The following is a 22,109-nucleotide window of genomic DNA, read 5'->3' on the forward strand; positions in this document are numbered from 1 at the left end:
TCATGCACTTATTTAAAAGAAAAAAATGAAAACATTTTTTTTACATGGCCACAATTGGAAAACAAACACTTCAAGAAGGAATTGCCATCATGCTATGTTTACAGCACAGTGCACACTTATGGCATACAGGAGAGAGACCTGCAAATCCCGTGACTGGGTTAAATGTAAGCAGAGAGGAGACTGAGAAATATCCAGACAGCAAGAAAAATAATCAGCATTTTTTTATCTTGTTTCTAGTTATATCAGGTTATGAAGGAGTTTGACAGCAATCTATAATGCAGCGAGTAACGGTCAAGTAGAATTATTTGAATATTTTATCTGTTTTGGGAGTTCTAAGATGAATTTTCCAGCAACAGAAACTACTTGAGTGGGAGATATACCGGTAATTCTAAACTTAACCCATCAAGTGTTAGGGGTAGAGCAAGAGCCATTGAAAGGTTAATGGGCAGCATTTGTGGTAAAGTTAAGCTGTGAGAGAAGAGGTGAGTTGGAAGGAACCCAATACAAATAAATACATTTACTGTTTGTGGTAAATGTAGAAATACAGTGTATGGCATTCACTGTATAGTTACATTCGTCAGATATGGACATATTTATGGAGATCTCTGCCTTAGGACAGACACTGGGCAGCGCCTTCAACTCTCTACTCTGACCTACTGAGCTGTGTAGGACATCTGCAGACGTGCTTCTTCTAGAGGGCTGGCATATGATGTCATGTCCTGGTATGCCACAATAGCTCATTAGAAAAAGATGCTGAGGAGGACATCAGGAACTTGTAGACTTGTAGTATAAGTCCCTAACCAACCCATTGAGAGTTATGGCAAACTAGAGGAACGTTAAGGGTATTGGCCCAGAGTTATGCAGCCCAGGAGCTGCCACTCACCCAGGGTTTAAGGAAGAGGGGACCCTCATGCTATTTGGAAGTCCATCTCTCCCTATATGATGACGTTTTAAGATTAGTTTATGATTATTGGTCCCGTTAAATGGCACAGACATACTGCAGCTTATTAATAATGGATGATGTTTCGAATGAGAGTCAAGTTATAGTGTGGAAATTCATATACAGTTTATTAAAAGTTGCACGAAAATTCATACATTTTTAATAAAGCATAAAACCTTATAACTTCAGCACTGCAAGCCTCTGAATCTCCAGGGAAAACATGCTGACATCACCTGTAATTTTATCCCACAATGCTTTGCACCAAAGCCTATGTAGCCGGTAAAGTCATTCTTATAGCAGCACACGCTCAGGACTTCACTGCTTTATTTAACAACTGCTAGGGTCAAATCTCCCTTTAAATCTTCATTACCTTAATGCAGCTTTCCTTTAGAATTTAAATTAAATGTCACTAGTTTGGATCACATTAAACTACAACAGAATAATCAAACTATTTCCAAGGAATCAATAATTCTAGCTTTACTGGATACTCACAGGCACATCGGTCTAATTACATGTATTTATGTACCCCTTGATAATTAAGCATTCTATATCCTTGTGGTCAAATCATCAAAACACTTAAAACGTTTGTTTGTCTTCTGAAACCATACAGAATCGAAGGAAATAGGTTGAAAATCCTCCTTTCCTTTTCCTATACTACGCTGTAATTGTCACATTGCCCGATTAGTTTACTTCAGATCCTGCCACGGAGTCGGCGGCTGAATTATTCATTAAGCGCCATTCCTCTTCTGTCTCCTTCAGGGAATATATTTGGCTACTGGAGAACATAAGATATGCAACACTTTCTTTTTTGTTTGGTGGTGTCACATAATCATATTCCATTACTCTATAAAGACTAATAAAAGGTGGAACAATTCTATGTGAGTGTTTTTTAATTTCATGGCCAATGTGTACTAGTATAAAACATTTTGTATGGCTAAATCATCATGAGGATAGGAAAGCCCAAAATGATGTGAGGCGATGGACCTAATTTTTTATTCACACCTGGGAACTCTCTGTGTTTGACCCACAGTCTCCAGTACTGCTTCTCTGGGTCTCCGGGTCACTCTCCTCTTTCTCCAGACAGGGAACTGGTATTTACCCCCACTCACTCACTAATAAATTCCCTGAGCTCTCATGGCATAATATGCATCCACTAAAATGTACGAAACACCTTGTATTAATAGGACCACGTAATGCCTTTTATATACATGAAAACACCATAATGAACATTTTCTCTTCCACCTTTAAATGTCCATAGTAATGCTGTTCAGTTGCAAACACCATGACCAGTGAAGTTTCCTGGAACTGAGATGCCTCACCTAATTCAGAGTCAGTTTGTGTGTTTGTGTTATGTATTGTGCCAGAGCCAGCGTGTGTGTATGTATTGTGCCAGAGCCAGCGTGTGTGTGTGTGTATGTATTGTGCCAGAGCCAGCGTGTGTGTGTATGTTATGTATAGTGCCAGTCAGTGTGTGTGTGTGTGAATATATCAGATTCAGTGTGTGTGTGAATGTATGTTGTGCACAACACTAGTATAATAATTATAATTCTGTAGTTAACCCCCAATTTGGACACTATGCTCAAAATAAAAGCAGCTACTACATCTTAAACTTTCTTTATAAAGTACAATACCTGTCACACCACTATGTGAGCACAAATTCAAGTTGTTGAGTTTTAACTACCACTTTTATTTAACATCAGCGTAAAAGCAAAGCAACTTAATATCTCGAAATCTTCCGAGGTTTTTCTGCCAAGAATAGGATGCTAAATATACGATAAAGGTCTGTTAGCATGTAGGAGTATGATGACGCATTATAATTGGTATATCCTACCACTGTGAGAACAGTAACAAACTTCATAACGTCAAAATGATATAAAATGTTGAACATCTGCTGATTTGTTATGCTCATATCATTTTATGTTAGCACAATAATTCTAGGTTTCATTCTACATGTCCTTTCTATAACGAATTACCGTATTGGCTCGGATATAGGCCGCCCCCGTATATAGGCCGCACCCTAAAAGTTTGGTGCTTTTTTAAAGAAAAAGTTTTCTTTCTTTAAAAAAGCACCAAAAAAAACATGCTGCCACTGTCCTCCCCCCCGAGATACGCGGCCGCTGTCCTCCCTCCCCGAGATATACTGCCACTGTCCTCCCTCCCCGCGATACGCTGCCACTGTCCTCCCTCCCCGCGATACGCTGCCGCTGTCCTCCCTCCCCGCGATCCGCTGCCCTCCCTCCCCGCGATCCGCTGCCCTCCCTCCCCGAGATCCGCTGCCGCTGTCCTCCCTCCCCGAGATCCGCTGCCGCTGTCCTCCCTCCCCGCGATACGCTGCCGCTGTCCTCCCTCCCCGCGATACGCTGCCGCTGTCCTCCTCTGCCCCCCCTCCTCGACTTACCGGAGCAGACTCCCGGGTGTCTTCAGGGCCGGCGAGGGACATCTACGCAATACGCGTATGCAACTTCCGGTACCGTTACCGGAAGTTGCATTTGCGTATTGCGTAAATGTCTCCCGCCGGCCCCGCAAGACACCCGGGAGTCTGCTCCGGTAAGTCGGGGGTGGGCAGAGGTAAAACGCTTAGATAACCTCCCGTGCCGGCACCCCCCCCCGTGGGAAGTGCTGGCAGGGGAGGCTGTCTGAGCAGAGAAGGATGCAGGTCCCCTGCACCGCTGCGGGGGATCTGTATCTTAACCCCGCTGCCTGCCCGGCGCCCGGGACTGCATGTCCCGGGCGTCGGGCGCTAGAGCCCGAATATAGGCCGCACCCCCACTTTAAAAACTTAAAGTGGGGGAAAAAAGTGCGGCCTATATTCGAGCCAATACGGTACTCAACATGATTAAACTGCAAAATATTAAGTAGTATGGCATAAGCAGTTTATGGAATGTCTTGCTCTTCCTTAGTTCTTGTATTTATGAGCTGATATGGCAATATAATAGTAACCCCAAATTAAGAACCCAAAGTACAATACCTTGTCAACTTTGGGACAACAGTGGGGGTTTAAAAGAAAAAAAGCTGATTTGAGCTATAACTGATTTGTAATATAAAATTAGAAAATGTATAGATTAGGTGAGTAGGTGGAACAATGTCTTTATTTACTGTTAACTGGATTTTTCTGTATTTTATTTTTTATCTAGGGTTTTCAATTAAGCAATTATGTGTTTGGGATTTTAGGGTTTTAATGAGATTGTAAAAGTTAAGCTTTAATGTTATGTGTAAAGGTTAGCAGTGGTGTATTATGACCTAGGGAGCAGCAGTTTCAGAGGTGCAGCAGTGCCTCTGCCGAGAAAAACATGAAGCAGAAAACCCTGTTCTGCCATCAGGCCTTCCGTATACCGCTGCTCAATGGCCCAGTTTCAAGGGAGATCAGTGATCTAACTAACTGCCCCATTTACACTATTGAGGTCTGTGCAGAGGTGGTTCAGCATCCATAGCATGCAGTACCCGATATCCCGGTGCTCAGAAGTGAGCAGTCGCTAAGGGGGCAGCTGGGTGTGCTGTCCTGGCTCAGACCTAGGTTGGAAGAAGCTGCCTGCCACTTTACTGTACCTCAGAGGGACTATACCTACTGAACATGTACACCAATCCATTTATCAGCCATACGTTCAAAGGTTTTTTAATTTTAAATACAAAAATCTTTGATTTTCCTAATTCAAGATGTAAAAGAAAAAAAATGAATGCTGAACACATTAAGATCTTTCTCTGCCAGGTTTGGGATGGTTTCTTTATCTGATTTAGGTTCCATATTGGATCAAATGTTCCTTAGTGGAAAACAATTATTCTTTCAGCACTTTTACACGGAGAAACCATCCAACCAAATTTTAACTCTCATGGTGTGATGTCCCATCAAGCCCTGCGAGTTAAGATTTAGTTGGACAGTTTCTCCACATAAAAGTGCTGAAAGAATAGTTCCATAATAATAATGCCAATCTGATGCGGGAACCAAAACGTCAGACAAATTTACTGATGTAATCAAGTTATCGGCAAAATAAAAAAAATTGCTATTTGTAATGAAGTTTGAATCTGGCTTCCTTAATGAATGTTTAGATCTTACAAAACGATGAATCTAAGCCAGAGCATAAGTGACAACATGCAAATTGCATCTATTATTCTGACATAGCTGTCTGAGTAGGCAGCAGGCCTTCTAGAAATACAAAAGCTAATACATCCCAAGCTCACTGGCTTAAAATAATCAATCCAAGGAATATGTGACCTAATTCCCACATAAACAGTAACCTCACAGTCCATTTTCATCTAATTAAGCAGTTCTAATTTAGCTCTACTGGCCAAGCCTGGTAATTTTAAGCTAGTTACATTTGGCACATAATAAGCTACTCCTATATACACTGTAGAAATAATTAAATTAAATGTATTATAGCTAATATTTTTCTATAACCGATATAGAACTACAAAATCTAAACTAATTGTCACTGTATGCTAAGTATGTATAGCAAAGCATTATAACAAAATAAGAAATAAATGTAAATACATCATGGATATTTTATTCACCGGCACCTTTTAAATTATAAATGATATTGGTTTACTATAAAGAGATATCTTTTTCTATAGATAATAACATATGGTCCTTATCCTTCTTCTTCCTGTCTTGCTATGTCACTTCCTGTTTTAAAATGATATAATCTTAAATGTGAAAGTAGCCACATCTGTTGACCAGATCCCCACCTGCAACAATTCAAGAAATGTGACATTTACAACATATTTGAAGATAATGTGATTTATTCCAAATCCGGTTTATTTTCCATTAATCGGATTTGGAATAAATGTTCAGATACTTTTTGCCCTTTAGTCTTTTAAATGGGACACACTGAAATGGGCAATATATGGATAGGGAGCTGATGCTGATAATGTTACAACAATATTCTATTTTTGTTGGAGGGTTTAAAGTATACTATAGAGAACACAGACATGGCAGAGTAGTACAGTTTGGTAATCAAGGGTATCCTTCATTTTAAGTGGAAGGGTTTCCCATCAGCTTTACCCACCATAACATTTGTTATTGGTATTTCTCGTGCTTCCCCAAGCCTCAAGTATTAAGCCAGTATCACAACCTCATGCTGACGAGTCCCATGAAGGACGAAACAGCTGTCCATGAGTGGTGATCTGGCTATTGCACTTCTTCCCGAGTTTTGTCTAAAGGATGTCTTGCACAACGGGCAATTACTTTCAAGGGATCCATGTATAAAGTGGATATAGAGGCAAAATGTGATCATTGTTCACCTTATTTGCATGCCCCTACCCAGAATCCCTTGTGGTTGTGGCAGCACCATGAGATTTCTGAGGGGAAAAACAAGCCTTCTGGCCTGTCTGTAGATGAGTGTTTAATAATGCGTCTACTACCCCCGTAATCATTATTTATGACTCCATGTTCATTAAAGAGCAACATTTTAGCTTTCTAAGTGCACAAAAAGGCCATCACACTGGAAGGAGAAGGTGTTCCCAGTACTGTGATTGACAGAAATACTCTAAAGACAAGGTGGCTGGGGAATATAGAGCAATCATGTAAAAAAAACAATCTTGTTTTTGTTAAATTCTAGGTGTTTAGATAATCTAGTTAAAAGCACTGGATCCTTCACTGGCTCTTAAACCACCTTTGGATAGACCTCTAAGAATACACTGCTTCAACAGTAACCTACAGGTTACCGTTTAAAAGAGTTAGTAATTTAGCTGTATTGGGCATCTATAATGAGAGTTTGGGCATGTAAACTGATTTAAGGAACATGAGTAGAGCACATGTGGCTTTACAGATTGCGGCAATCATAATCATGTAACAAGACTGTGACAATCACATTAAAAGATCACCTTTCCTACTGAAGTCAGCAGAAACACTGCGTTACTTTTCAGATCAGAACCGTCTAATGACCTTGGGAATAGAGTTGACATGAGAAGCCAATTGACAAAAAATATGAAAAGGGCAATTCAATTAAATAGGTTACCTTATCTAAGGAGTAACGTTTGCTCCACCATGTCAAGCAAAAAGGATTAATGTGATAACTTTAAGAATGATTACACGATTATGGATTGCATTTGGAATAAGCCTTCAGGAATTATTGTGAACGCATTTCAACAACTGCACTGTATCATACATATGACTGGGGCTCCTAGTATATAAAGATGAGCATAGTATGTAGGACAGTGGGTGATAATGATTGAGCCGTTATGTACCATCTGTTTATAAACTTTGTTCGATTGGATTTTTTTACGTTTTATATTGTAACTGAATTATTTAACAAGTCTCTCCATATTGATTTGATAAAACAAAAAGTTTATTTTAATTGTACAAGAATATTTTAATGGAGATCAGTGTGACAATCTAGCATTACCACACAATTTACGTTTGGTTTGCAGTGGTGGAAGAATATATGAAATCATTAAAAAAAACGTTTCTTAACTTTCAAGAGACGGTTGGAACGCTATTTACATTGGCAGAACAACCTAAAATCTTAACCAGTTCCACTTGCAGGTTTGTCGATAAAAATATTTCCTTTGTTGCTTATTTTATGTTCCCAATGGACTATAGACAGTCATGCATGACCATTTGAGCTATTCAAGTCTATTATAAGAAAATTAATTTCAGTATTTGAGCAATTACCTTCCTAGATTTTTATTAAAAAATCCTTTTCTACTTAAATAGATCTGACATTTAAACCTTGCCGCTTTTGACTCAGAACATTCTCAGTGTGCTAACTAGTTTAACTAACTAGTTGAGCAAGCAAGCAAGCATTGATTTGTGCACATGTGGCTCACCAGGCTCATCAAGAGGACGGATATGAACCAAACTAGCTAAAAAAAGTTGTTGGGAGAGTCTGGCTTGGCTCATGCACAGCTCAGCAAGCTATAGCTGGTTATCAAAAGAGTGGGTATTGGAGGCGAAGGGGACAATAGCCACTTCGATTATTCTAATATAAAGATTTTCAGCCACCACAGAAAGCATTTCATGTGGGTTTATTTCACTAATTGTCACCAAGGTGTCTAGAGTAGAAAGAACATAAGGCAGAATTTACACAATGATTGGATACTTTCTGTGCTCCTCTTATGGTCTTCATTTGTGATGGTCCATATAACCAAAGGAGTGGAGTAGATTTTAACAAATATGTTGAGATGATTTGTTGCATATATAAAAACTGGTTGATAAAACTGAAGTTTAATATAATATTGAACAGTTTCTTAAATAAAAAGTCTCACTCTGAGGATTAGGGAAGAGGATTATACATAATTTAAATATATCATTTATTTCCAACTTTTGGGAAGCCAGATCCAGGACAGTGGAGGTGTGCCAGCAAACAACATGCACCTGATGGGCTGATATGCAACTTTCCACACGGTTAGCAAAACAAGCAAGTCATGCACTTTTTCATGCGCAGATCTATGGGTTTCAAAAGAAGCAGGAAATCAGAGGAATGAACTGGGATGACAGAACATGTGTCTCAAAATAGGAGTGTCCAGTCAGATTTAGGAGAATAGGCAGGTAAGCAGTTTTTCTGTTTTAACTTAAGTTAAGTAAAAAGTGTAATTATGACCAGTGAATCTAATGTTTATATATATATATATACCGTATTGGCTCGGATATAGGCCGCACCCTAAAAGTTTGGTGCTTTTTTAAAGAAAAAGTTTTTTTTCTTTAAAAAAGCACCAAAAAACATGCTGCCACTCTGTCCTCCCTCCCCGAGATACGCTGCCACTGTTCTCCCTCCCCGAGATCCGCTGCCGCTGTCCTCCCTCCCCGAGATCCGCTGCCGCTGTCCTCCCTCCCCGAGATCCGCTGCCGCTGTCCTCCCTCCCCGCGATACGCTGCCGCTGTCCTCCCTCCCCGCGATCCGCTGCCGCTGTCCTCCCTCCCCGCGATCCGCTGCCGCTGTCCTCCCTCCCCGCTGTCCTCCCTCCCCGCGATCCGCTGCCGCTGTCCTCCTCTGCCCCCTCCTCCTCGACTTACCGGAGCAGACTCCCGGGTGTCTTGCGGGGCCGGCGAGGGACATGTACGCAATACGCGTATGCAACTTCCGGTACCGGAAGTTGCATGAGCGTATTGCGTAAATGTCTCCCGCCGGCCCCGCAAGACACCCGGGAGTCTGCTCCGGTAAGTCGAGGAGGGGGGGGGCAGAGGTAAAACGCTTAGATAACCTCCCGTGCCGGCACCCCCCCCCCGTGGGAAGTGCTGGCAGGGGAGGCTGTCTGAGCGTATCGGGGATAAGGATGCAGGTCCCCTGCACCGCTGCGGGGGATCTGTATCTTAACCCCGCTGCCTGCCCGGCGCCCGGGACTGCATGTCCCGGGCGTCGGGCGCTAGAGCCCGAATATAGGCCGCACCCCCACTTTAAAAACTTAAAGTGGGGGAAAAAAGTGCGGCCTATATTCGAGCCAATACGGTATATATATACATATATATATATATATATATAATGTATTTGTGAATTACAATAATCTCTAAGTCAATACATGGTCTAGGCTAAAATAGGAGTTTAACTTTCCTTGGCCAAAAATGTCTCAAAGATTGTTGAGAAAGGTCACCAGGGAATTCAAATGACGGTATGATTTTTCTATCCAGAATAAAAGTCAAGAACTTAATCAAGGGAAGTCAATTATGTTCATCTCAAAGTGATAATTAACCTGATAACAGAAAAGTAATGTTCTCTGATTAAGAAATTGCTTATAAATTAGGAGATGTCATTCTTCTGGAATAACGTCTTTCCAAATTTGATGACAGATAATAAATCATCTTATATGCCATCTGTTCTTTAATGTTAGAGATCTCAGGCCATGGAAAAGTTGTGGACTTTTAGTACTGAAGACACACGTAGAGGTGTTAATTAAGTGTTAAATGGCTTGTAAATAGCTGTAGGCATTCCATGGAAATAGCTCATGGGTCGTTTGCATGCAAAGATAGAGACAGAAATATTTAATTAACAAACCATTAAAAAATACCCCGTATAGAACACTAGAATTTCTTGAATAAGATGTATTTATGAATAGGCCACCATGAGCACCAGCCAGTCTCTTACTCCATCTCCTTCATAGCAGATGAACATGACATTTTTTAAGATATACAGTAGATGACAATACTGCTACACATTACAAGCAACTTATTATGGAATAAGACTATATAACAGGTTACTGCATGAACTGGCTTCCTTATTGACATTCCAATTTACCACCACCTTACATACATGTCTCGTGGACAAAACTTGTCTCATGGATAGCACCTCGAATCTAGAGCAATATTATTAAATATTAGTGTTACTACTTCAAGAATTCTGAAAGCATGCTTCACATAAATACAATGTTCTTTGCACAATCAATAGACAGCATAGAATAGCATCCCCTGTAAGCATTTATAGATTAGAGATGGAGGTAGGCTGCTGTTGAGTGGAGTTAAAGTACACTGATGAGTAATGGAAATCGTTTTGAACCAGCTGTGTTGTGCAAAGCTGGAAGTGCACGTTAAACCTTCAGGGGCATTCCTGCGGATCTGCATCACCAGCTGCCCCAGACACGTCAATTTACAGTGTGACAGTGAAGAGTGTTTAATGAAATAATCCACTTGAAAGACACAACATTATGTCATTCTAAATGACAATGATGTCACTACCAAAGCATGTGTACAGGTGCCAAGTAGTAGATCACATCTCAGCAGGTACAGGAGATTACATACCACTGATAACATCTACCCATTAAGTAAAATGCTGCCACATTGACTGTTTCTCCCTACCCCAGCTGAGAACTAATTTTCCAAAACTCTGCTCTAGTAGACAGAACTTTTCTGCTGCATAAGGTCATGTTTTCAAACCCAGGTCTCAAAGTTAAAATAATGGATTTTAAATCTATTTTCTAGACGATGGTCACCTGATACATGTTATACATGGCTTATTGATTCAGTGATGATTATTTTAAAGAATTATCCCCATACTATTGATGTTTGCTGGAAAAAGAACCTGTAGTAAGGAACATACATGTAACAAATAACTAATGGGGCCTGGGTCAATCCCCTCTACCATTGGCCCCATAGTAGGTGATACATTTTCCACAAAAAAGCACTATTGGAGAAATTTGTGTCAACAGTTGTCTCCTCCAGACCCTTGTGGAAGTTTAGGAGACTCAAGGGCAGCTGCCACTTTTGCCCTGCATTAAATACGACCTTGCAGTTTCTGCAGCATGTGTCATGTAAAATGACCTGCATGATGCTGCCCAGTCCTCCAATTACAGAAGAAACAGTAGGTATCCCATCAAGCTTGCGCTGCTGTCTTTAAAGGAAAGTGGTTTCAACTGTAACTGATAGTAAGGCAACACAACAAGACACAAATACACAAGTTTTTGTCTTTCCAGGTGCAAGCAGTTGGGATGACCCCGTACTACTCCCTGAGTACAAAAAATAATTAAATAATTATGTACCAGTAAGAAATGTACAGCCTTCAATAAAAAATCAAGTTCTGAGAATATCTAGAATAGCCATAAAAAGAATTTCTCATAGCTTGAATAAGATGATGAGGTATAAAAGAATAAAGCAAGGTTATATCCACCGCTAGCCAGCTGTATGTATTTTGCCATTTCAAATTTTGAAGCCTGAACAAAAGGTGGCCTATATCCATAAGATAACTGGGTAGCGGTGGCAAAAAGTGACCCATTGAGATTCTCACCCAGAGATCCTATACAGGACATGATTGGTCTTCACGACGAGGTCTCGGTAGATTTGTGCACTTTTATTTGCGCAGATTATAAAAAATGACGTTACTGGATGATCCACCATTAAAATTTCTGTCACTTTCATATCAAAGATACCCTTCTACTAGTCCCTCGTCTATAAGATCTTTCAGTTCTGCTTTACATTTGGCAAGAGAGTTTGTGTCTAACCTTTTATAAGTATCCGAGTTATTGTCTCCAAGCTTCTCTGAAATAATCTTGTCTATTCTGTACCACTACAGAGCCCCCTTTGTCTGAATCATGAATTACAATGTTCTCATTATGCTTCAAATTACTGAGGGCTATTTGTTCCATTTTGGTTAAACAGGAAGATGCCGAAAGAAGTTTGAGTCTAGCTTCAACCACCTTTTGAAAAATATCTATACTCTCCACTCTATACTGAATCTGGTAAAAAGTAGACTTTCCTTTAAATGGTTGAGCCAGTGTATCTGAACTTTGCCCCTCAGCCCTGCTATTGGTAGCTTCAAAGCCTAAAGTATTGTAGTCTTGAAGTCAACAAAAGAATCATACATATCACCAGTGTGCTGAGTATCCTCAGCTACAGTATCCGCTTTTTTGGAAGTGCATTAGTGCAGATCATCCCTGAATTAATATTCTGGCATGAGCCCAACAATGAAAAGGGAAATTCTCATTTGATCCTTGACGAGGGGGCGAGAATTTTTTTTTTTTATAAATCTTTTTATTATTGACAAAGGATGTTTACAGCATTTGGTGTTAATGCCAATTTGAGCAGTAACCAGTAAAATGTCACATTTATCGAACATGTCAAATTGCTTATTATAATCCATCAGATCTACATTGGACAAGAAGAAAATAGAAAAGGTAAACATATATTAGCAAGCTGGTCCGCAATCCAGTAATAACTGGTCACCAAAACAAGTAATTTATGTGGAGTATATGTGTGCATGCCCTGCCCCAGACCCATCTCATATCACAGTCAAAGATGACCTTTATCAATGCTTATAGCCAACCAGAATGCATGTATGTCCCTGGCATGCATGAGAGGAGCTGGTGGTGATGACCAAGAAGAATGAATCAATCGTCCTTTTGTCCCCACATCCCTCCTTCTCCCTGTTAAATAACAAGAACCTGCCCCCACCCCCCCTCCAAGGTGAACTACATCGGTCTGGAGTCAAAAAGTATCAGGATGGCTACAACAGGGTAGAGACGGGGTGTTGTCCCTTCAGTAGTCGGATTTAGAACCATTGTGTATACTGAAATGTCCAAAGTAGTATAGTTTTGGTAGGATGGTCCAATGTATTAATATAAAGAAGGCTTTAGTGCGTATTTCCTTATGTAAGGCTGACTCAATCGAGTCTATTCTAAACATATAGTGGAACCTAGACAATTTCCACAGATGGGGGTGTGGGGTAGAGGACTGCATTGGGAGGCGGGTCCCGTGGGAGGGCGGTCTTGCTGGGGCTGCGGGCGGGAACGAGCGGTCAGGCACTGTACCTGCGGGTCCCGGTAATCCCGCGCAGTCCCGCAAGGCTGCATTCTCGCTGCTCCCTTACAGTGTCTCCTATCTTGCTCTGCCCAGGAACAAAACGGAGTCACGTGATGTGACGTCACTTCCTGTGACTCCGCCTTAACCCTGGGCGGAGCAAGAGAAGAGATGCTGTGAGGGAACAACTCGAGGGCAGCCTTGCGGGACTGCGCGGGAAATCAGGTAAGGAGGCGGGCGTGATTGGCCACAAATGTGTTGGGAGCGGGCGGGATTGGCCACAAATGTGGCGGGAGCGGGCTGGAGCGGAACACCCACATTGCGGGAGCGGGATTAAAAAAGGAGTCCCGCGCAGGGCTCTAGTGTGGGGTGTATCCACAGGGATAATACTGCATTTTTCCATTGCCGATAGAATCAAGAGATGGGATTGTTTCTTTGCCGTGGTCTAGCTAGGTTCATCCTGAGGAAAGTACCAAAATGGCCCAGAATGGGGATAGCACAACATTTTAGAGCCTTAGTTGCATAGTTCTGGAGCTGTGACCAGAACGATTGAATATGTGGGAAGGACTAGGGCATCTGCCACTTGTGTTGGCGCCCATATAAGCCCTCTTTTTAGGCATTATATATTTTGAAGGAGAAAACAGCTCGGCAGTGGCAGAAAACAGTGGACCCTTGTTCACTCTACTGTCTGTAGACGTTTGGTCAAAAGCAGAAGGCAGTTTGTTCACCATTGTACATTGCTACGGAATTTGATGGCGCTATATAAAACAATAAATAATAATAATAATGATTGCAGGCAACAGTGAAGCATGGTGGAGATTCCTTGTAATTTAAGACGTATAAGACGTATCAGGGAGGTATCCGATTGGCCCCAAATGTATTCTACAGCATGACAACAAACTCAAACATACAGCTAAAGTCATTAAGAATTATCTTCAGCCTAAAGAAGCACAAAGAGTTCTGGAAGCGATAGTATAGTCCCCACAGAGATCTGATCTCAACATCATCAAGCCTTTTGGCGATTACATGAAGAAAGAGAAGCAATTGGACTGCCTAAATTCACAGAAGAACTGTGGTTAGCCCTCCAAGATGTTTGTAACAACTTACCGGTCGAATTCCTTAAAAGACTATGTACAAGTGTTAAAGAAGAATTGAAGCGGTTTTGAAGGTAAAGGGTAGCCACATCAAATATTAGATTTTTCTTCCGTTCACTCACTTTGCGTCTTGTTAAATGATAAAAATAAACTGTCAACATGTCTATTTCTGAAAGCATACTTTACAGCATTTTTTCACTGCTGCCTAAAACATTTGTACACCGCTGTTAATATTCATAATATATATATATATATATATATATATATATATATATATATATATATATATACATATATACACACACACACACACACACACACACACACCGGTCTCATTATTATTATTTTTGTGTTCTGGCCTTTTATAAACACTTAAACTAAATAAATAAAACTACCATTTTGCTTTGATCACAAGATAGATTTGCTGAATGACTTGAAAATGATTATCTGATATTTGATGTATGTTAGATGTAATGCTAGGTTTGCTTTCTTCAATTGGGTTTTGTAGGACCTATTTAGATAATGGAAAATGCCTCCAGACTTCACAGATCAATATACACAGCATTAAAAATTGGATTCTTCCAAGCAGCTTTGCAGATAATTCCAACACACGTTCCAGTTATTAACTCAAGGGCAATTTAGATCTTTGATGGAAAGCTCCGCAAGCAAACAAGACTAGAAGTCCTCATCAATTAGCTGATAACAACCAACGCCTTCGTGTGTGTGTGTGTGTGTGTATAACACTTTTGCGAGTTTTACTGCACCATCGTTTGCTTTGTTTTTAATAGCAAGCGTCTTTAAAGACAGCAGATGAAAGATGACATTATATAAATGGCACAATTTCACCCAAATTGATGAGGTGGGAAAGTAAACAGTCATTTCTCGGGCCACCTCCCTCTACAAAGCACTGTTGTCTATTTGGTCATGTTTTGCAACAAAGACAGGTAACGGATAATGTAGCTGCTACTGGAGCAGACTTTTATGTCTAGCTGCATATTATGACAGCTTTTCTCATATTAAGACACCGCAATGTAAAATGATAGGCCTCATTCCCAATTTTCCTGAAAGCATCTTTATTTGACAGTGGATCTCAAAGCCTCAAGTCCATTAGGGATACTGCAGGAAGATTGTATTATTGCCACTCTATTTGCAGGGACAATGTAATAGCCTATCTGCCGCTAAAATAGAAGCAAGGCGTGGGAAGGGCAGAAAATAAAAGCCTTTTACAATATTATTTCGTTTTTATTCCCCGAGGCCTGTTTTTACCATGTGAAAGCAGATGGTTACTGCTTATTTATAAACATTTTTGCATTTAAAATTCATGCACTGACAATATTCTTTAATGAAGTTATCTGTAACAGATCACAAAGAGCAGTATTATAACAAACAGATCATTAAAGGAATGGTACGGTATTTAAAAAAGTGGTCTTATCACCATAGCAACCAACAATCATTTTCTTATATGTAATCTTTTTGTACCTAATAGATGTTTGTAGCACCTTTTCCAGCAATTTTCCTTAGGATTAACTTTGCAGAATCCTCCATTAGAGGGTATTAAGATTTATTAATGTTAAACTGGAATGTCTTAGTGGGTCGAATGCCCTTAAAAGTGGATCATATTTACAAAAAGTATAACACACAGATGTCACCATAGTTTATAACCTCATGCCACATGAAAATCTGCTATGATTTCACTAAAGTCTTGGGCTGATAAGGCTATATCTATTTTTCTTAACCACCACTGACATAACTACAAGGGTCGCAGCGGGAGGCCAGTGCCTCTAGGGGGCCTGGTGCGACCCCTTCTTCCTGTCTCCTCATACTGGTTCAAAATTGTTTAGAAAGGGCCCATCTGGCATGACGTCAAGTGACCCAGTGGTGAAATGGAGGCTGCCCGCACACTGTGCGCGAGAAGCCAGAGGGAAGACTGCAGGAGCGGTGAGAGATAAGCGGAGGCAGGATGTATGTATATGTGTTTGTGTGTACATATATATGTGTGTATGTAAGCATGAATGTGTACTTGTGTGTGAGAGCATGGAACGTGTACTTGTATGTGTGAGTGAGCATGGAATGTGTACTTGTGTGTGAATGAGCATGGAATGTGTACATGTGTGTGAGTGAGCATGGAATGTGTACGTGTGTGTGAGTGAGCATGGAATGTGTACGTGTGTGTGAGTGAGCATGGAATGTGTACTTGTATGTGTGAGTGAGCATGGAACGTGTACTTGTATGTGTGAGAGAGCATGGAATGTGTACTTGTGTGTGAATGAGCATGGAATGTGTACATGTGTGTGAGTGAGCATGGAATGTGTACGTGTGTGTGAGTGAGCATGGAATGTGTGCTTGTGTGTGAGTGAGCATGGAATGAGTACTTGTGTGTGAGCATGGAACGTGTACTTGTATGTGTGAGTGAGCATGGAACGTGTACTTGTATGTGTGAGTGAGCATGGAACGTGTACTTGTATGTGTGAGTGAGCATGGAATGTGTACTTGTGTGTGTGAGCATGGATGTGTACTTTGTGTGTGTGAGCATGGAACGTGTACTTGTATGTGTGAGTGAGCATGGAATGTGTACTTGTGTGTGAGCGAGCATGGAATGTGTACTTGTGTGTGTGAGCGAGCATGGAATGTGTACGTGTGTGTGTGTGTGAGCATGGAATGTGTACGTGTGTGAGTGTGAGCATGGAATGTGTACGTGTGTGAGTGTGAGCATGGATGTGTAAGTGGGGTGAGATTGAGTAGGCCCAGTGGTTTCTAGTTACCCCTGTTAATCAATAATATTCCTAAAACTATATATGTAAAAGCTTGTATTTATTAAAATGCTCATAGTGTATCTGGAATATAATCACCAAAATGTCTCATGTATTCTTGCTCATAGTTCCATTAATGAGACAGAGATTCATATATTCCAGCGCGACACGTGATTAGAATTATTTTTCTGCTACTGCTCACTTTCTTTGCACCACACTATATAAAAATGAAAACAATCAATAATTGTTACTTACCGGGTCACAAAGGTTTCTTTACAACTAGGGTCAATACAATGAAATGCCTAATATAACCCCCTCCCAAAAAAACAAGAAAGTGAGAACCATATTGGAACATACTTCAGAACATAATATACATATACATTATATATATATGTTGTGATGCTGTTAACCCCAGGGAGATGATTTGTTTGGCATTTGGGTGCAGGTGCTTTACAAGTCATGCATATGGGTCCCTGGGGTGGAGCAATTGGAGAGCAGGGTGGGCGGAAAATCCACGCCGGCTTTTACAAGAGGCTAGAGGTCTGTTCTGGGGTTCCTATGAGGCCAGCATCAGACACAGGAGCCCCTGGAGGCGGATGATCAGGGAGACTGTTGTGGGAAGAGGAAGTTCTCCTGTGCTTTCAGGGCAAGGAGAGGTCCTGGAAAAGACCATCACTGAGCCAAGTGAGGCAGCACCTGCCTGGACATTTGTGTGCTGTCTGGGGAGGTTTTCCAGAGCCTGGCTTGGCTGGGCCTGGCTGGGAGGTCTAGTTAGTGGCTGTTTAGGCTGGTCAGTCAGGGCCAGCATAGTATAGCTAGAGATGGCTCCAATTGAGAGCTCAGTTTGTTAATTTTATGATTTTGTTTTGGGGTGTTTCATGAGTAGTTGAAAATGAATCAATGTTTGCTACAAGCCAGGGTTATTGCCCTAGAGGATTGTGCTCAAGATCCATAACTGTGACATATATGGCCCTCATGCTACAGGGTTTGTCACTAATATATATATATATATATATATATATATATATATATATATATATATATATATATATATATATATATAGGGTCCAGATTTCATTTAGTTCTAGTTTGTTCACTAGTTTGTCATTACAGTGGTTTATTGGTACCTATGGCTATAAATGAAACAAGTTGTAGGAAGCCCAATCAACTATGGCTTAACCTACTCATCAAACACTTTCTTTTTGTCTTTTAATAATTCTGGGACAGGATAATAATAAGTAAAACAGAAAACTCAAGCTAGACATTGGTTTCTGTGCCGCTTACACTTTAAATGTGTTCTTATTTCGTTGCTGTTTCTGTCAAGGAAGAATGTCTTTGTTAGGTTATAGTACGGTTTCTGTGGCACGGTCTGCAAGGAATGGATCTGTTTTTTTTATTCTTTCAGTTAATACAGCTGGTGTGCTATTGTCTAGCCAGAAATACCATATACTTCAAAGGGCGATGCAGCTCACCTGGTTGTTCTATCCGTGCTCAGTTAATGTCACATTTTGCACATCTTTCTGCAGGTACAAGTTTCCATTTCCATTTGGTCACATATTTCTTTTGATGAGGATATCAATTTCACCTTGTAGTCTCAAAGATAGAGAGATGCCATCCTCTCTAGGAAATTGGATATTTCTCATCTGATTTATGTGTGCCAGAACACTCCAGGGCTTGTAGGTAAGAGTTATTATGTCTCGGAACACTTGACCTTAAAGCTTTTGCGCAAGTACATTTTTTTTAAAGAAGAACAGAAAAAAGGGCAAAAGTGAGGCCACTAGAATATCCTGTTTGTGTGTATGTCCATACATGAAGATCCATAGATTGTAGCTATCAGGATCTCTTTATTATTACTATTTTTTGATTTATAAATCATATTCCGTAGCGCTATACAATGCATTCACAAAAGTACACTGTATGCCCTTTGCCCATGGCCCCAACTATTGTCCATGCAGGAAATGCGTTTACCCTAACACCTCTACTTGCAAAATACTTAACGTCAGTCAACATTAGCTCTGGCAACTAGGCCCAGGCATAGGATGGCAGCTCCAGGGGGGATGCTGTCTCTCATTACATCGTCCTTTTGGGCGATCAGGCATCTCGATGTGCTGCCACTGAATGGTCTGATCTGCCCAACCAGCTCATATACTGCTTTAAAAGGCACATTGCACCTTTTAAGTCACAGATTTCACAGAGAGGACAGCCGTCATGAAGTGAAGCGGTTGGGGGGCTCTGCCCTAGGTCTGCCCCACGGCAGCTCCCCCAGCAACCCCCCTATTTCACTTTTCACACCCCCTGTACTCCCACCAATTTTTTGTGCTTTCCTGCCACTGATTGGCTGCCACAGCTTCAACCACAGGTAAGTGCATGTTTGTTTGTTGTTATTATTATTATTATTTATATAGCACCAACAATTTACGCTTGTTGTAGAATAATCCATATCAAAGTAGTTTAATGTGCATTGTTCTTTAGTGGGTTGTCAGAGACAATAAACTGTCCCTTTAACATTATGTAGTATCAGATTGTAAGTAATGCATATGATACTACTGCAGGCATAATCACAATATAATGTGTTCAGATACATTAACTGAGCACCCACAATGCATTTTACACAACAGAGAGGCCTATAGCTAACATCACATGTATTGCAACTGCCTGATTAGGTTTGTCTTGAATTTCATGATCCAGATCACTTCCGGTGTACTTGTTAATGCTTCATTGTACACAAACATATTTGATCACAAAGCACTAACTTACTTACATTACCCTCAATACACAGTTTAGGGAAATCCAAGGACACATGCTAGTACAGAAAAACAAAATTTGACTACAAGCTCTTAGCACAGCACGTAGAATACAATATTTCCTAGGTAACGAGCAGTTCTATGGGTATTCTTACAACCAAAAACACAAAGAAGATTTATTTACCTACTTATGTTAGCGAGTGAATCTGCCATGTTAACATAAAAGCACAAACTACAGGCAGTAGAACTGAACATTAACATACTGATTACATTTGTTCTAAGCTTATGATGTGGTTTACTGGACACATTACAATGTAATAGCCATTTTTAAAACCATTATAAAAAAAATATAATATACAAACACCTAACTTGCTGAATCTCCTTCCAAACTCTCAAAAGGCTTAAGAAATGTGCTATTAGATTTTGCCGTCAAAGGCTTGGATTTAATCTAGTTATGGGAAGTACAAGAATATGTGCTTGGGAAAGTGCTGTAACAAATGTATATTAACCTCTTCCTTTATCTAGGGCCGTTTAAAGTAGCTGGCCCTCCTTACTGTATATGTAGGTGTACCCACTGCCTACTACTACATAGAATGTAAGCCCTACGGGTCAGGGACTGCCTTTCTTAATGTATCCATACTTATTTTACCCAGCGACTAGGGCTGACTAGGTCCGGTGGCTGGCAACCCCCCTGGTACAAAATCTATATAATAAGACTGGTAACAGTAGACCACGTTAGTGGGGGGGGGGCTCCTGGCGCTTGCCTAAGTCAGGCCAAGGGCGGCCCAAAAGGTTATTACAACACTGTTTGTTCCCTAATTTGGTCTATAGACTATATATACTTATTGTTTATCCCCTTTATTATATGGCGCTTAATACATCTGTTAGAGCTTAATTTAAAATATATATATATATATACACACAACATACATATAGAGGTTGAAGAAAATATAATCTTAGATTTAGTACACACACAACCTTATCAGTTTGATGTAATGTACATCCTTTCATGTACGAAACACATTTATATTCAAATATATAGGGGAAATGTTACCTGTCGTATTATTGAGATAATTACATGCAATACATATCCGTTTACTATGTAAAATAAAACAGGTTTCTTTTACTCACCAGTCTTTTGATTGCTCTCAGTAGTAGCTTTTGCTGCTTAGGCTGTCTCTTGGAAAGTAATACTTGAGCAAAGCTCTCCATGTTGTCTTTGGACATGCTGTCTTGGTTGTCTCCACCATACAATTGGATCATCAATGATAAGCACTGGGATGAGTTCTCATACATTTCTGGATCTTCAGATGGCAGCTAAAAGCAAACATGGACGTTGCATTAAGTTTCCCAATAACTAAATAAAAGGGTTTTTTTTTCTATGAATCATTTTTTAAAAATATTTATTTTCTATCTACAAACCAACGAATACATGTCTTCGTCAACCTGTTACAACAAGTGAAATCGTGGGCTGGATTTAATATTATTATTAATGAGATGTTTCATGCAGATTCTATGAACGGATAAAGTGTAAATCTTGTGTATGGGTCCATTGGGTGGAGCATTTAGAGAGCTGGCCGGGCCAATGCTACAACTCTAATTTTACAACTAACTGGATTCCCAAGCTGTGTTTGTATGATTCAGTCTGCTGGACATTTGAACTCCCTTAAGCTTCAGAGAAACTATTGAGAGGAAGGAAGTTCCCCATGCTCCCAGGGTTGGAAGCCCTGAAGAAGATCCCTGAGCGAATTGTGGCATTACCTGCCGTGTGTTTTGTCTGAAGGAGGTTTCCTAGAGCTTTGCTTAGCTGGGTCTGGGAATGCGGCTTAAGTTAGTTGGTCTTGTCAGCCTGGGCTAGAAAGATAGAGCCCAAGGGGGCTCCAATGTTCCAGGCTTTATTTTAAAAATAAAAATGCACAGTTTGTTGAAATTCAGAGTTCCCAAGCTTTATTGTCCTAGATGGCCACGCTTAAGATACCTAAAATGTTTTATATGCCACTACATATGAAAAATTGCAAATATTTTTCCAGTTTAGCATGTGGCATTTATAATAAACAGGTGCAAACATATAAAAAAAGAACAGCAGACCACAGAGTATGTATTAAATAATTAAGTTTAAAGGGGCATCCTCCAAAATGTGGACTTATTTCACATTCCATTAATTACCCACACCCTGCCAATACTTTTCTTCTGAGTGGACATTCAAAGAAACCCATGCATAGGTTTTGTTAAAAAATATATAGATGTATATTTGCCATGATTGGTTACATTTCCATTTGTGTGATTTTTATAACAAACACTTGCTTTAAAAGCAAATCTGAAGATTAGTGAGTCTTAAGATCTCAAAACTAAGGAACATATGTTCCTTCTGAAAATAACATATTTGTAATACATTGACCTGGACTGAGCTTACAGGATTAGAACCCA

General features: G+C 40.3%; 1 protein-coding gene across 1 annotated transcript in view; it reads right to left on the reverse strand.

The window, feature by feature from the left end:
* ULK4 (unc-51 like kinase 4) overlaps positions 1-22,109 on the reverse strand; it is a 252,824-nt gene that overhangs the window by 38,495 nt on the left and 192,220 nt on the right. Inside the window, exon 35 of the mRNA XM_053468376.1 lies at positions 20,814-20,999. Within this exon, the coding sequence (XP_053324351.1) occupies positions 20,814-20,999 (186 nt within the window). The remainder of the gene's footprint in view (positions 1-20,813; positions 21,000-22,109) is intronic.

The sequence above is a fragment of the Spea bombifrons genome, chromosome 5, assembly GCF_027358695.1.
Source record: "Spea bombifrons isolate aSpeBom1 chromosome 5, aSpeBom1.2.pri, whole genome shotgun sequence".
In the NCBI taxonomy this organism is placed as follows: domain Eukaryota; kingdom Metazoa; phylum Chordata; class Amphibia; order Anura; family Pelobatidae; genus Spea; species Spea bombifrons.